Raw genomic sequence first — 14,724 nt, 5'->3', positions numbered from 1 at the left:
CAAAATGTGCTGTGGCGGCGATCCCACGGCCCCGAGGCCCACCACCCGTACACGCTCGCCTACGCCAAGTATCAGCTCATACACGCCAGATCAGAAGCTACGACAAGACAACGTTATCCGCAACATGGGTTGGTACAAGAAGGGCTTCTCGGAAAAGAGACAGAGATCTATGGCGCAAATCTTCCTCAATGAGATCCAAAAGGCCAAGGATCGCGGCGAGTGGTAGACCAACACTACGTACAAGACAGTTGTTGTTTATTTGGAGATTCTAACAAGCTTAGGCAATCGCAGCCCGATACTCAATCCTTGTGTCTGAGCTGGTTACTATCTTTGGAGAAATGGATGACTTCGTCTGGCGTGAAGATGGTCTTTTTATGATGAGGGCTTATGTGAGATTTGTCTCACAAACTGTGCTCTCGAGAAGACAACTGTACTGAACATGTTCACCCTGATCACTTAAAATTCAGCATTAGAGGCCTCTGTCTCTGATGCGATATCGAGATCGTAGTCGCTTCCTAGAATTTGGGTGGTTTATACTTCGAGAGCCCAGATCCGCCTTGACATCAGGGTTACCTCGTTCAACAAAGCACCTGGGAGTTCGGTGGAATATTAAGATTCTGGTCAATGGAGAAATCATAAGACGATGGTTTATAAAGTCAATAAGAAAACTTAAGAATAAATACAAGAAAAATACTTATAATACATTTTCCCTCCTTGGTGAGTGTGCTGCTCGTAGTATGTTTTTTAAGGTACCTAAGCTCTTCGAGAGGTGACGTTCATCGGGCGCCTTTTTGAGGCAATTGACTTGGGCTTTTATCTTGCTCTTGACCATGACTGATCCAGTTCTCACAATAGGTGCTGAACTGGCGGTGATTGGTCTGATCAAATTCACATGCAGCATAAAACCAGGTGACGTTGAGTGCAACCCTCACAAGCGATGCTCAATCATGCCATCCACGTCCAGCCACATTTCCCTACGCATCTGCGACATATTATACAATTCGTGTTGCAGAGTACTGTATAACTTAGTATGACTACTTACACATTTCATGGTTCATGACAAAGATCAATGAATACCGCGCGCGCGGGATCAAGATTATGCTTATTCATACTCGGGTCTAACCAGAATAAGCAAATGGTACCCCTGCTTATGGCTCGACGATTACCTGAGCATCGCTGACCAATATCATCATATGCAATGAAACACCAAGAAATGCACTTACTAAAAGTCGAGATGCAGTATTGGTAATGTGTGAGGGTATAGATAAATAGCACCTTTTCTCGCTTGACCATCAATATCGTCACTCAATTTCCAAACATCACATCATTCAGTATCACACTAACAGCTCATCAACAACATGTCTTCTCCCATCGTCCTCATCTTCGGCGCCGGTGCCAAGGTCGGCAAAAGTGTCGCCCAAGCCTTTAGCGCAAAAGGCTACAGACTCGCTCTGGCTTCCCGATCGCAAGACCCAGCAACCTCAACCGACAAGGAGCTACATATCCCTACAGATCTTAGCGACACAGACTCTGTCATCCATGCCTTTACCAAGGTCAGGAGCGAGCTCGGTCATCCCCACGTCGTCATTTACAACGGTCGGTAAGCCCGACTCGTTACTGGAACTTTATCTAATTGATTAATAGCTTATCATGGCGGCCCCAACGACCCCAACGACATTTTCGAAGTTCCCTTGGACAGCTTCAAGACAAGTGGAACAGTCAACATTTTTAGCGCTTACGCCGCAGCTCAAGAAGCTGTAAAAGGTTGGAAAGACTTTCCCGCCGATAGCAGCCCGACGTACATCTACACTGGAAACATTGAGAATGAGATGCGCATTCCATCAATCATGTCGCTAGGTGTTGGAAAGGCTGCAGCTGCTTGGTTCATTGAGGTCGCTGCTACTTCATACAAGGACAAAGGCTTCAAGTGAGTTGATCTATGAGACTGCTACGAGAAAGAATGCTAATAGAAAATAGGTTCTACTATGCTGATGAGAGAAAGGAGGATGGCACGCCTATGTATAGTGGAGCAACTGCGGAAGGTCATGCTCAGTTCTATGTTGAGCTCGCTGAGGTTAAGGAGCAGCAGGTTTGGCAGCAGACATTTGTCTCTGGGCAAGGCTACAAGAAGTTCTAATTGGCCATGTATCGCAAGAAGAGAACTTGGCCTAAAGTTTCAGTTAAACACCCCTACTGCTCACATTTCAATTGCTCACACGTTCAATTAAAAGGCGCATGATTTCTCGTTCAACGAAGTGTATTTATAGTAAAGAGATATATACGTTGAAAGTACAGAACTGGTAGCTTTCCCAACCTCAACAAGAGGTGCTTCAAGCACCTTATTAACCCCTTATCCAACATCCATCCACCCTCCACAGTATTACTGCCTCACTGTAAACATCGAGGCCTCAATTGTAAAGCGCTTAGCAAGACTTGACGGAAGAGTACTTGCAGGCCTTGCTGGGACCAGAGCCGAGCTTCTTGGGCTCCTTGCCGGGAACGGTACCCTCGTACTCAACGCAGATCTCCTTGACGGAAGAAGCGCAAGTTCCAGTGATGGTGGAGACGTCACCCTTGTTGGAGTTGATGCCAGTGAGGACCTTTCCGTTGAAGGCCTTGACGTTCTTGACGACAACGTTGCGGGTACCCATCTTCTTGCAGTTACCGCAAGATCGGTAGAGCTTACCGAAGTCGACAACGGTGAAGCCATCAATGGTGACCGTTCCGAGACCGTTGTGCTGGATAACCTTGTCATCAGCACCGGTGGCACCACCACCCTTGATGAGAGCGTTGCCATCGCCCTTGAGGGAGAGAGCATCCTCGCAGACCTTCTTCCACCAGACGTTCTCAATGGTGCAAGAGCCCTCGCAGTGAACACCCTCGATCTGATCAGCGCCAATGATGACGTTCTTGAGGGTAGCGCCGTTCTTGAGGAGGAAGACGGCATCAGCGTCACCGCCCTCGGCCTGGCCAGTGCACTTGACGCCGCGGCCGTAGGTCTTCATGCCGCCGTCAAAGACACCGGAGATGGTCTGGACTTTCTTGTAGGTGACGGAGCCCTTGGAGGCGGGGATGGGGAAGGAGGCGCGTCGCTCGAGGGCGCCCATGGTGTTGGGGGTGATGTTGCCCTGGGGGGAGGCCATGGTGGCGGAGGCGAAGAGGCCGGCGAAGACGATGGAGAACTTCATTTTGATGGATTGGTTTGTTGTTGGTTGAAAAGAGGGTTTGGTATATCTTGTGAGATTGTAAAAGAGAGGATAACCACCAGGGTCAAAGAGTGTAGAAAGTTAGATTGTAAAGAGAGACTATTGAACTGCAGAACAGAAACGATAAACTTGAAGGGAGAATCTGAAGTCTTTATAGCAGAATGTCATGAGCATTCCTCTCGTGATGGCCCTTGTAAGGGCTTCATGTTTCAGATCTCATCCAAGGGTGTCGTTGGGAGAGGAAGCGCTCTGATTGGAGGAATATTATTCGCACAATGAGAGCAAGTCACCCATCGACCTAATCTAGAACGTGTCACCATGCACTCCGCCTACCTGTTTCTCGGATGGAGCCGCAGGGAGAGAAAAACATACTAGCCAGGATCATATATAGTAAATCCCCAGTTCTTTGTATCAGTCGACGCGTATTCGGTGCGAGGGACGATGGTTCTTTTGCATCGCGCAGAGACCTCCATACGAGAACCAACTCACTAACTACCAGCATACTAAATCGAGACATCACGATAAGAAAAAACTTAATCGCAGTAAACCCAAACAGTGACATCGTCCGATGAACAGGGCTGAAAAGGAACAGAAGCTAACCCCAGTTCTCATTCTCCGGAAATTAGAGTGGAATCATGACAGGTGGATATTCTTTTTTTTCGGACGTGGTTAGCCCGAGAGTGGTCAAGATACGATGCACCAATTTTACGCTGCCCCTGTAACTCAAGTTTAGATTCACCCTTTTTTTAATGCTTAAAAACAAGCTTCATTGGCAGTGACAGACAATTATGGCTCTTGTTTATGGACCGGGCTAGCTCTTTAGGTAGATACACCATAACTGAAACGCAGACATCGTATTCAGCTAGCAGTCTGTGCACCTTCACGGCGCGTTACAAATTAAGGGGTCTGCCAGAAGAAGAGACACACGGTGAACTTGCTCCAGAGGCTTGAATAGGGAAACCTGAAGCACTCGGGTTGATTGTTCATCCCGACTTCCGATATCCCTGGGTATAATAGACAGTTGTTTGGTAATGACTCCATATTTCACTGTGGGTTTTGTGGTGAGAGCCCGTTTTTCGGCCCTTCAATTTACGATGGCATGTCACTGTTTTATCTCCACACAATGGGACGAAATTCCAAGCTTTTCCATTGCCGACGGGATTAAGAAAAGTGGTGCTATATGGGTCGATTGGCAATGGTTGGTAAGATCTGAGCTTTTCGCAGTCTGGTCGAGGATGGCCGTTACCCTAGAGCAAGCCACGATTGAAAAAGAGAGAATTCTATATGCTGCGCCTAAGAAATCTTATAAAAAATAACAAACATAGAAACTTAATGTAATTCTTTGGTTAGTTGGTGTTTTTTTATAGATTGTTTAGTGTTGAGAGAAAATCAAGTTACTAAGGTCTTTTCTAAATGTTGCTTCCCCAGGCTGTGAAGCAAAAATATGGCACTTCTCTTGAGCATTTCACTTCACACCTTAGATCACAACTGCTCCAGTACCAGTCCTCACTGGGATTGGCTACATTAATCGAAACCGATAACAATACCCATACTGCTGAGCTGCTGACGCAGGCGAAATACAAGTAGACAAGCTTTACGGCACAGCGACTGAGAGCAGTGATCAAAACCCCAGGACGGAGGGTATCCATTGCTGTGCCTCACCTATACGACCTCTCATCTAATCAATCTGCGCCACTCGTCGAAATTGGAGGCCTGTTCCTGTCTTGTCGGCGCGACGTGGTGGGCCCATACAATAAAGAATAATGGGCAAATTAGCCCAAGCTTGAAACACGCCATAACTTCAGCCCTTGTTCACGCTGACTGGGAGCAGATAAAATCGGGCTAGCCATCCGCATCCGTACGGAACTTGCCGCCTTATCTACTCGGACGTGTTATTCAATCGATCGATGGTTACGGGTGTAACCTTGCCCTGAGACATGGATCTACAGGGGAGTTGGGTGTTTGCCTCGCTGTTCTCGGCGTAGATCGAGGCGAGGACGGAGGAGTAGTGGAGGTTAGGCGAAGTTGCTGATGTTTGAATGCCTCACTTGATTGCCATTCTCAAGATCGATATGACGAGCTTTACAAATGCGTAACAAGCTATTGAAGTTGGAGAAAAGAGCTATCCTGTCTCATCGCCTGCTCTACTTTCCTTCTGGTCGTCCGGGCTGCTGAGAGTTCGATCCGAAGCTGTGATGTAACGTGTTTGTCGTATTGCTGGATGTCCGCAAAGGAGGGTGGCAGAGCCCCCAAAGACAGCATATTGATCCAGGGGACCGTACATCCTTATTCGTGGACTATGGGACTACCGTACTGTCACACAGACTAAACATTACAGATTCGCCACGCGAGAAAAAGATTCTCAAGGACACGGTCGGCCGGACTTGATCAATAATCACCACCTCGGAAGTCGGGGGATTTCTATGCTGACAACTAATCTCTCCCAAGAGTCTCCCGATAAGCCGGAGGAAGTATACCCTCCAAAGCAGCCTTGATCTGCAAAGCCAACGTCTGCGAGTGCCACCGATGTTGCTGCGTATAACCCCCCATGACCCAATAATTCTCCAGCCTCAGGTGCCTCTTCCACATTCCTCGTATTTCGCCCTCAGAGTCAACGCCCCATGTTGCGTCGAGACGATATGCAATCTCCCGAGGTCCTAGAATCCTTTCATTGCTGGCAGTGTGCTTTTCGCCTCCCAAGATCTCCGCGGCTACCGAGCGAACGTCACGATCTGCGAAACCGGTACACCAAATCACGGCATCCGCGGCGGCCGAGCTGCCATCTGAGAATCGAAGACCACTTTGAGTAAATGCAATTGGCTCGACTCCTGCTTTGACGCTGGCTTTGCCTCGGGCTATAATGTCAGTTGCGCCGACGTCGACGTAGTGCCCACCTGCTTTCTCGATCAGATTAGAGAAGAGTGCTTGGTTAGGGTCTGCACTGTCGAGTACAGGAAATCCGGCTTCTTTGACAGTAGTATAGCGATCAGGTTCTTTGGAAGCAAGAACTCTGAAGAGATTTCGCGCAAGTTGACCTTCTACCGCGGATGGAAGCATGAGAAACATTCTGTCGCCACGCGCGACGTCAAAGTTGTACGCGCCGAGACTGACGTCGTTACAGATATACTCGAATGGGCAGATGTATGTTGGCGATCGCACGACCATTGTCGGCTCTAGACCAGCTGTGTAGCAGTCGGCGAGGATATCGAAAGCCGTGTTTGCTGAACCTATGACGAGAACCGACTGGGCATATTAGAACGTGTGACTATTAAGAACATGGTTCACGTACTTTGACGCCTTGCCCGACCAATATTCTTCCATTTTTGTAACCCGACGAGTGGATGTTGATCCCTTTGTAGATCTCCGCATTTGCAATAGTAGGAACATAAGGCTTCTGCGAGGAAACGCCCGTTGCTTGAACAAGTTGCTTAGCAGTCACTGTAACCGCTCCAGCAGGAGTTTGTAGTTCAATCGTCCATTTCGCACTTGACTTATGGTAAACTGTTGACTGAACCGTTGCCGAAGTAATGACGTTGAGGTTGAATGACGTGACATATTGTGCGAGGTGATTCGCCAGTTCATCCTTGCCCAGACGGTGAAGGCCCCGGAGTTCTTCTGGGTAGCCTGCGATAAACACGCGTTAGTTGGACCCCCGTCTCCAGAGAGGCTCGGTTTAGCTCACCCATGTAAGGCATGTCGCAGAAAGAAGTTGGCACATGAAACTTCATGCAATCGTAGCGCTTGGCCCAGTTATCGCCGATACGGGCATTCCGTTCAGCCATGATACTCTCGACTCCGAAGGTCTTGAGCCGAGCGGCGAGAGCTGCAGCACTAGAAGTTGGTAAGCCAATGAGGAAGAAAGCAATCAGACGATGGACTAACGCGTTGCCGCCACCAATGATGAAAACTTCGGTATCAATCTCTGTCATGCCACTCAAGTTGCGACCAGGTAAGTGAAGAAGAGATTCATTCTCTGGATGAACATCAAGGTTTTCAAGCTTGGTGCTCAGGATCCAGATCTTCCACTCCAGGCTGCCCTCGCTGCTCTCAACTGGGAGGAGCAAGATCCTTGCACTGCATGAAGCTGCGGGCGATGCCGTTTTAAACGACAACGCAACGTCAATGAATTGCTAAAGTATTAGGAAGCCAATATTAGTTTGTTCGACTTGTTGATGATTGGAAGCGAACTTACCAGTACCGGTGTTGCAGCGACAAAAACTGCGCTCTCCATATTCCATCTCATAGAGGGACCTCTCGCTTTATTTGTTTCCAACAAATTGGCACTTATCACTGAAGGAGTATAGAACGTTCTAAAATGATAGGTAAATGCCAATGCATCTTTCCAGTAGGCTTGATCAGCAAAGAGGCAGTCTTGGAGAGCTTGGATATCGCTTTCTCTCAAGGCATCGTGGAATGTCTTGACAACGTCCGTGGCTTGGCCTGATGGATCGACGTCTTTAAATGATATCTTTTCGACAATCTTTAGTGGAAGAACAGGGATAGGCCGTTCATCGAAGAGCTGAAGCAGGCTTGCGGCTGGGGGATAGGTATCAGAAATCCCATTGCCTTCCACGTTAGTGTTGGAGGGAGAGCAACTTTATTTGGGTGACATACTTACTAGCTTCCATGTTGAGATAATAATATGGATTGCAGTTTGGTAAGTTGCGAAATACGAATATGAAATGCGGGGATGAGTGATCTATCAATAATGATAAACAGGCCAAGCCGAGAGTATAAAAGTGGACGATTATATGATATAGCCAGAGACGATGTAACAATAAGTAGCCTTTTATGAAGTGGTATCCATTCCAATGCATATTTGCTCTCGGTTCTCACCAACCATCGTCTCTATCACATTCCTGCAGCAAATCGGTGACGCGTCTGCTTCTCCGGCGCCCGAACCCCGGAACCATCACCAGAAGCTGTCGAATCGCGATAGGGCTGCAGATGTCTATGCTGTAGGCTACCAACGGCTGGCGTAACATTGGCGTAAATGCCACCAACAATAGTCCCGCGGGCTGTCAATTAGCTATTTTGAGGCCGGTTCTAGAACTGCTATTCTCGCAACTGGCAGAGAGATCGGCGTGAGCCTTCGAGGTTGGTTGGTAGGACAATTGAGCGACCGAACATTAATGAAGTACAAACCTCCCAAATTGCTAAGGTTTGCCTTCAGCAGGGCTGAGGAATATGTGAGCTGGATGGATGGGTTTGAAGGGTACCAAATGTTATATTTGATTGGGGTGAGTTGATGCGAGAGCAACCACACTTTCGCATCAGATCTCTGGGCTGTAGTGCCTGCCCAACTTTGATTCGTAGCCCATTGCATAAAGCCTTATCTACACAACGAGAACAATATTACTCGTGCCGTCACACCTTGCGTTGATACCACTCCTATTTGCCATGGCCCGCAGAATCGCGAACGATATGGCTTGCAAAAAGAGTTTCCATTGGAGAAGGTGATGAGCATATTGGAACCCGACATACCCTGCATGATCGCCCGGCGAAGCATATTGCAGCACCGGCTGTTGGTGCATATATATGCATGTTCGGCTATTTTATCGGAGAGTCTGATCATACGAGCCCACGAACTTATTGAGATACTGCATATACAGCTTGCAGTTTGATGTGCGCCGGTCTGTAACGGTTAGAGATATTGCCCGGCCTCTTTATGTGAGTCCTACGGGCGTCGGCTCATTATCGACCATACAATTTGATATCGATGACTGTGGTAGAGCAGAGAGCAGCTCTTATTCTGCTACGTAATCTCACATCAAAACTACCTTCTGGTATGACGAATCTCCCCGTTTTGGGTAGTGGAGATAAGGGAATGCCCGTTCATCTCTGGCGCTTCGCAATGATAATGGTCTTCTTGTAATATTTGGGATTTAACACGTGCTTTAGAAATTACGGTGCTGCCCTCACAACTCATCTAACTTGACTCTTCAACAGGCTTTCGCCTCTGGAGGGAGTTGATGAGAGCTACAAGAATACGAGGATAATCTATCTATCGTGTCAGGATTGACATGGGAATTCTAAGACCTCTGTGATTTCCTTTTGCAGTAACCATATGTGAAATCTAATTGAACGGATACTAATATGCTTGCAGCCAACTAGGGACATCCGGATCTGTATCGGGCATCCCATATGAGCTCTCATCAATCAGCTCTGATATCTTGGCTTCCAACTCCTTATGCCTTTCTTCCATATCCTCTCCCTCACGAGCCAAAGCAACAAAGTCCATAATACTCTCGCAATCCTCCCAGATCCTTGCCCTGTTTCTTATACCTGGCAACGGGCTCGTCACGGGGCTGAATAGGAGCCATACTCGCCTCCAATTCATATCGCGCCGCTCGCCTTTCCCATGTATCCAAGCTTCCACGTTTCTACGAAAGCTGTGCCAATCCTTCAGTAAGGCCTTCAGCTTTTCATGATAAGGTGCAATGATCTCCTCTCGGCGCTGACGGTTAGCATCCTTGGTCACATTGCGAGCTTGTTCCATCTCAGGGTCCTCAAAGAGAATTAGTGCCCATCGATCCTCCTCCTCTTCTTCAGTTTCTAGTCCGACAGGGAGTGTTGGAGGTGGAGCACCAAGAGGACAGAGAGGATCCCATGTTGGTATACAGTCACGAGACGCGGGATATTCGTTATTCTCAAGAACCTCCCACAGCCAAGGCATGTCTCTGAGTACAATTTCTCTGAATATTGGCTGCGCAAGCTTGAATATCACCCTGCAAGTCTTGGCCGTGCTGTCGACGTCGGTAATGTCAAGAAACGACAGAGTATGTTGAATGATCTCAGCAGGCAGGGCCAAGAACCCTGTCGTCTGTTGGGTATATCCCTCAATGCATAAATCTTTTATGCATGACTCCAAAACTCGAGATATGCCTGGGATCTCAACAGGATTTGCAACAATCCACTCGTCGCCTGGGGTATGGAGCCAGGGATAATTCCAGTCTTGGCGGGCTCGTTGCAACTCTGGCAAATGTAACTGTGTGCGCCTCGGTTCCGGAATACAATCTCCAAGGCCATACGAGGCCGGCATATTTCGCATCTCGCGCCAGTGCCAAAGTCCATTCAGTTCAACATAGCCAAGACGTCGCAAGGATAACTTTGCGTATATATCCAAGCAGTAAGAATGCGCTGGGAGTGGGATCAGTGAATCTTCAAGCTCCTTGCATGTACTGTTAGCAAAGGCCAAAGAGTGAGAAACATAGCTTGGGGCATAGACTCACGATACAGCCCTCGCCAATAAACTCCCAGCTCGTCGTTAATTCTTTCAAGCCATGTCTTGACGGGTAAAACGAGTGCCATCCTCTGAAATGGCGGCTTTCGATCATGTTTGAACCATTGGACTCCCCGGATACATAGAACAGATTGCTGCTGCTCCCTTCGAGAATCTGGTCACTTGCATCAGGTCTCCAAATTGACGGCTTGGGCACGAGAAACCGAATATTCCGACAGTTCTTCATTTGTGCAACACTGAGGACATGGCCGCTGATGCCTTGGAGGCTTTGGCAAGTGGGTGAGGCGGTGTGCTCCGGGAGAACGTTCGAATGATTAATCGTTTGTAAGGGCCATGATTGTGGATATTTCCGATTGCCAGAGTAATATGCGCGGCCGTTATGCCATGTGCCGTGTGGTAGACGATCAAGATCCGGGGAAGTATAGAGATCCGGAAGAGGATACCGGCCGGGTGAATCATTTGAGTAGTGGATATCCTCTTTGCCAGAGAAAGATGAGGCTTCAGGCTCTATACTGTCACTCTCAGTCTCCCATCCTGAGTCGTACTCCAGTGGCTCTTCATCGCTAGAACTCTGTGCATCTGGCTTCCAATCTGTGTCATCTTCGTCGTCCAGGTCTGGCCAAGGATCAACTTCTGGAGGTCTAGCTGGACCCCGATCCTCAGTTGTGCATTGCCGGCAACCTTTGTCCTCGAATTCCTCTTGGTACGGCCATTTACAGAAGCCAACATAATCGGCACCCTCAAAATTCCACGCTGCGCTAGGCGGCTCATCTGGAGTGCGGATGCGGGCGGTAGCCATGTCGACGCCGCAGATTTGACAGCTGAAGGAGTACATAATATAGTCGGATATTGAACGTGAACTGATCAAGGGCAAAATCAGGAGGTATCGGCTCTGTTAGGCGGTAGATAGTGATGTTGAGATGTGATGGTGTAAAATTTACGGGTTTCAGGCAAGCGGGCTCGGTGGGTTATTGGCCTGGCTGTATTGGTCTAATCTTAAACAAGTTAACTGGTTTGTCGATAATCCCTGTCCATGTTACAGCAAGTTAACCTGTACTCAGTTCTCCAGTACGAAGAGTAAGAGTGTGAGACATGTTGGCCGAATAGTAGTATATAATATATGTTCATGGAAATCAGTTTCATAGTTCTATTTACGGTGATTAACAACCTGTCGAGCAATATGTAACTTGAGAAAGTGATCTGCCTATCATATATGAGGGAGATGCTAAGTTGGTTCAATGACGATTTTAGCTAGTTCTCTGTAATATCAATCAGACTTCCCGGGTTTCTAGACTCGATTGTTCCAATATTCTGGAGTAACAACCTATAATCAACTGGTCCAGGGCGTTCGAGCTTGAGCAAATAAAACAGGACGGGTACTACAGCTCAATGCTTCCTAGCTGTAAGTATAACATTAAGCTCAGGGGCATTTAGTGTAAAATGGTCTCTAAGACCCTTGAGAAACTCCGGCTTTGTTGTAGTTCCCTCACTAAAAAGGCAGATGTTAAAGCGGTGTAAGATCGTACAGGTAGCGTAGCCGACTTCCATAAGACCCAATTGCTTACCCACGCAGGCATAGCGTCCTGAATAATGTGGTTAATCCCAAGCACGCAAGGAAATAGCGAGGCAGAAACAACTGGAACTTACCCACTGAGAATGGAGCAAAAACCGAGTCGTCCTTTACCATTTCTGGTTTTATCATCCAGCGCTCAGGAACGAAGTCATTAGGAGCGGTGAAGTATCGCTCATCTGTCAGTCATGTTAACTTGAACAAGCCCATTCCGCCCTCAGATCATAGAATGTACCTCTATACACCGTATAGGAGGGAACAGTCACTATGGTATCTCCAGGGATGAAGATTTCACCGACTTGTAGCCCTTCTGCAGGTGTCATGCGCTGCAATCCAGATGGAACTGGAGGAAAAAGTCGCAGTGTTTCTTCAATACAAGCTTGAAGGTATGTCAACTTGGAAAAGCTCGAGTGATTAGGTTGTGAAGAGCTGGAAAAAAAGTTGTCGATCTCCTCTTGAAGCCGCATGCACGCATTTTTATTAGTAGCCAATAGGTAAAACAGGCAAGTTAGTGTTACGGAAGTAGTATCACTGAGCAGAAGATTAGCCGACAGACTCTGCCACGTGGAGGACGTCGCCTCACCTTCCAGCAACAGCTATAAGCTGCATATCAGCTTGCAGGTTTAGCCAATCTTGCTCTTTTGGATATAGCTGGGATTTATAATCTTCAAGGAGCCAGGAGAAGATATTCGGAAGGTCCGACTTGTTCTGTATCGTCACATCAGCCTCCCCCCAAAAGTTTAAATACTGTCATGACATACCTGTTCTTGATGACGAACTTGATTCCCAAGCCATTTCTGGAAGATAGCATCTTCACGACCAAGGAACGACATCGCCCTGAACAGGGGAAACATCCAGATCAGTTGACTAAAGGTACCGGCCATTGCCATATGCGACTCAACCAGTGCCATGAATGGATGCTTAACGCCGTCTGTTAGCATGTGGAAGCTCTGACCAAAAGCCAGGTCACCTATGGTGTCGAAGCTGTGAAACTTGAACCACTTCGCAATGTCAATAGTTGTGGCTTGGCTCTGTTCTAGTCGATTGAGTAATTGGCTGGTATATTTGACAACGCGGGGCTCGTAATCTCGGAGGGCTATGCGAACTAGTTAGTCCTGATGTTTGTCAAAGCTTGATAGAGGCTTTTCGGAACTTACCCTTTGAGCTAAACGCACTGTCCCAAGCTCGTCGTCTACGAGAATGATCGTTCTTGTCGCGCGACATGTGGAGAGAGATGGCCGGCTGTTCGATATTGTACCAAGGTCCCTTGCGGCAGGGCGAATTGTTGGCGTGTATGGCTTGGAAGACCTTGGTGCCGAGGATCGATAGTGCTGAGGGCCCTACTCAATATTAGAATAGCTCTGGATGCATAAGTTGAGGTTATTGTCACTTACCTACTCGCACAATATCCCCATATGTTCTATAGAGGTTCTGGATCTCTTTGTAGAGCTGGAATTGGGCGACGGAACGCCTGGTGAGATATAAATTGGAGACTTTGGCCATGAGAGGACCCGGAAACTGGTACAAGCGATGAATGAAGCAGATGCGATAAAGGAATATGCTGCAAAAGGTCCCTGGAACTATCAAAGACACCATGTATATGGATGCTATGGTAGATTCGAAGACGCTGTACGGCGACCCAGCCTCTGTAGTTCCCAGCCTCTTGAAGCTCAGTGCCAGGAGACCAATGACTATGAGAAGTCCCTGTAGTATCTTGATGGTGTAAAGATCCCACTCCCCCTTGTTGAATATTAGAATGTGGGAAAGTATGCCGGATGAAAGCCCGGTTCCAATGGCCAGTGAAGTCGGATGCATTGTCGAAGCAGCATTAGATTAGACGCAGCGTCAAAAGGACTTGGGGCAACACCGACGGGTAGGTTATAAAAGACTTGATGATATTCGGGATGATAGGATTCCGGTCAACAAAAAATACTAACAAGACAACCAAAGACTCCTTTCCGTTGGGCTTGTTAAGTACATCGAAAAATACAGACAGGTAGAGCTTCGCATTGCCGGATATTGCAGACATGGAGAATAGACGACAGACCCGAGCACACTGGCCTCACCTCCAAGGTATTACTACTCAAACCAGCTGATTCGCCCCCCTTAGGGACAAATTGGGAGCTAATTTGATGTGATGGTATGGATTGGGCTAGATCTACCTTGTGTAAGCGAGGAGCAAGCTGGTGAAACAATAGCCGCAGTGATGGAATCAAGACTGGTGAAGGATTTTGTCTGCCATAGCATGATATCAAGGAACTTCGGCATTTTAGCTTCATCTTTCTAGGGTGATCTGCGTTAATCGACTTTGATACTCTCGGTAGCTCCATTGTCACTTCATGCGTTGCCACCTGCCGATTGCATGGCTCCGATTCCATGTCAGAGAGCTTGGTGTCTAGACATAACGGGTATAAATAGTGAATAAAAGCAGATAATACTCGAACTTTACCAACACATCCAGTTGACGGTGTCGAAGAAACGCGACATTAATAACCTCAGCTTGTCTGCAATACAATATACAACTAGCGGCAGTTAACCACGGAACGTCATTCCGAGCGATTTACCGATGCATGGCTATCAGGACCCCTGTCCGTCTATCCCTGATCGGCCTTGTCGAATCTTAATTGCTAATACCCCTGTTAGCCGGCTTATGAAGCCGTGACAAAGTTTCCATATATGGTGTTATGCACATAATAGTTTGCGGA

At 47.7% G+C, this 14,724-nt stretch overlaps 6 protein-coding genes across 6 annotated transcripts; 2 read left to right on the top strand and 4 right to left on the bottom strand.

Moving 5' to 3' along the window:
* Positions 1–4: 4 nt before the first annotated feature.
* FOBCDRAFT_274787 (uncharacterized protein) lies at positions 5–378 on the top strand (the record flags this gene model as incomplete). Its single annotated transcript, XM_031185300.2, has 2 exons — positions 5–222; positions 282–378. 2 exons carry the CDS (start codon positions 5–7, stop codon positions 376–378), a joined length of 315 nt encoding a protein of 104 aa, XP_031040942.2.
* A 980-nt stretch (positions 379–1,358) lies between these two features.
* On the top strand, positions 1,359–2,137 carry FOBCDRAFT_202314 (uncharacterized protein; the record flags this gene model as incomplete). Its single annotated transcript, XM_031185299.2, has 3 exons — positions 1,359–1,596; positions 1,645–1,927; positions 1,978–2,137. 3 exons carry the CDS (start codon positions 1,359–1,361, stop codon positions 2,135–2,137), a joined length of 681 nt encoding a protein of 226 aa, XP_031040941.2.
* Positions 2,138–2,423: 286 nt separating this feature from the next.
* On the bottom strand, positions 2,424–3,188 carry FOBCDRAFT_240424 (pectate lyase-domain-containing protein; the record flags this gene model as incomplete). Its single annotated transcript, XM_031185298.2, has 1 exon — positions 2,424–3,188. One exon carries the CDS (start codon positions 3,186–3,188, stop codon positions 2,424–2,426), a length of 765 nt encoding a protein of 254 aa, XP_031040940.1.
* A 2,451-nt stretch (positions 3,189–5,639) lies between these two features.
* On the bottom strand, positions 5,640–7,834 carry FOBCDRAFT_274784 (uncharacterized protein; the record flags this gene model as incomplete). The annotated part of the gene is made up of 6 exons (XM_031185297.2): positions 5,640–6,449; positions 6,496–6,830; positions 6,889–7,037; positions 7,089–7,336; positions 7,399–7,772; positions 7,825–7,834. 6 exons carry the CDS (start codon positions 7,832–7,834, stop codon positions 5,640–5,642), a joined length of 1,926 nt encoding a protein of 641 aa, XP_031040939.2.
* A 1,463-nt stretch (positions 7,835–9,297) lies between these two features.
* Positions 9,298–11,248, bottom strand: FOBCDRAFT_274783 (uncharacterized protein; the record flags this gene model as incomplete). Its single annotated transcript, XM_031185296.2, has 2 exons — positions 9,298–10,377; positions 10,439–11,248. The coding sequence occupies 2 exons, from the start codon at positions 11,246–11,248 to the stop codon at positions 9,298–9,300; spliced, it is 1,890 nt and encodes a 629-aa protein (XP_031040938.2).
* A 762-nt stretch (positions 11,249–12,010) lies between these two features.
* Positions 12,011–13,834, bottom strand: FOBCDRAFT_240423 (cytochrome P450; the record flags this gene model as incomplete). The annotated part of the gene is made up of 5 exons (XM_059610291.1): positions 12,011–12,198; positions 12,255–12,615; positions 12,781–13,115; positions 13,177–13,359; positions 13,414–13,834. The coding sequence occupies 5 exons, from the start codon at positions 13,832–13,834 to the stop codon at positions 12,011–12,013; spliced, it is 1,488 nt and encodes a 495-aa protein (XP_059465006.1).
* Between the last annotated feature and the right edge of the window lie 890 nt (positions 13,835–14,724).

The sequence above is a fragment of the Fusarium oxysporum genome, chromosome V, assembly GCF_013085055.1.
Source record: "Fusarium oxysporum Fo47 chromosome V, complete sequence".
NCBI lineage: Eukaryota > Fungi > Ascomycota > Sordariomycetes > Hypocreales > Nectriaceae > Fusarium > Fusarium oxysporum.
The sequence above is the reverse complement of the archived record's forward strand: the minus strand, read 5'-3'. Positions and strand labels throughout refer to the sequence as shown.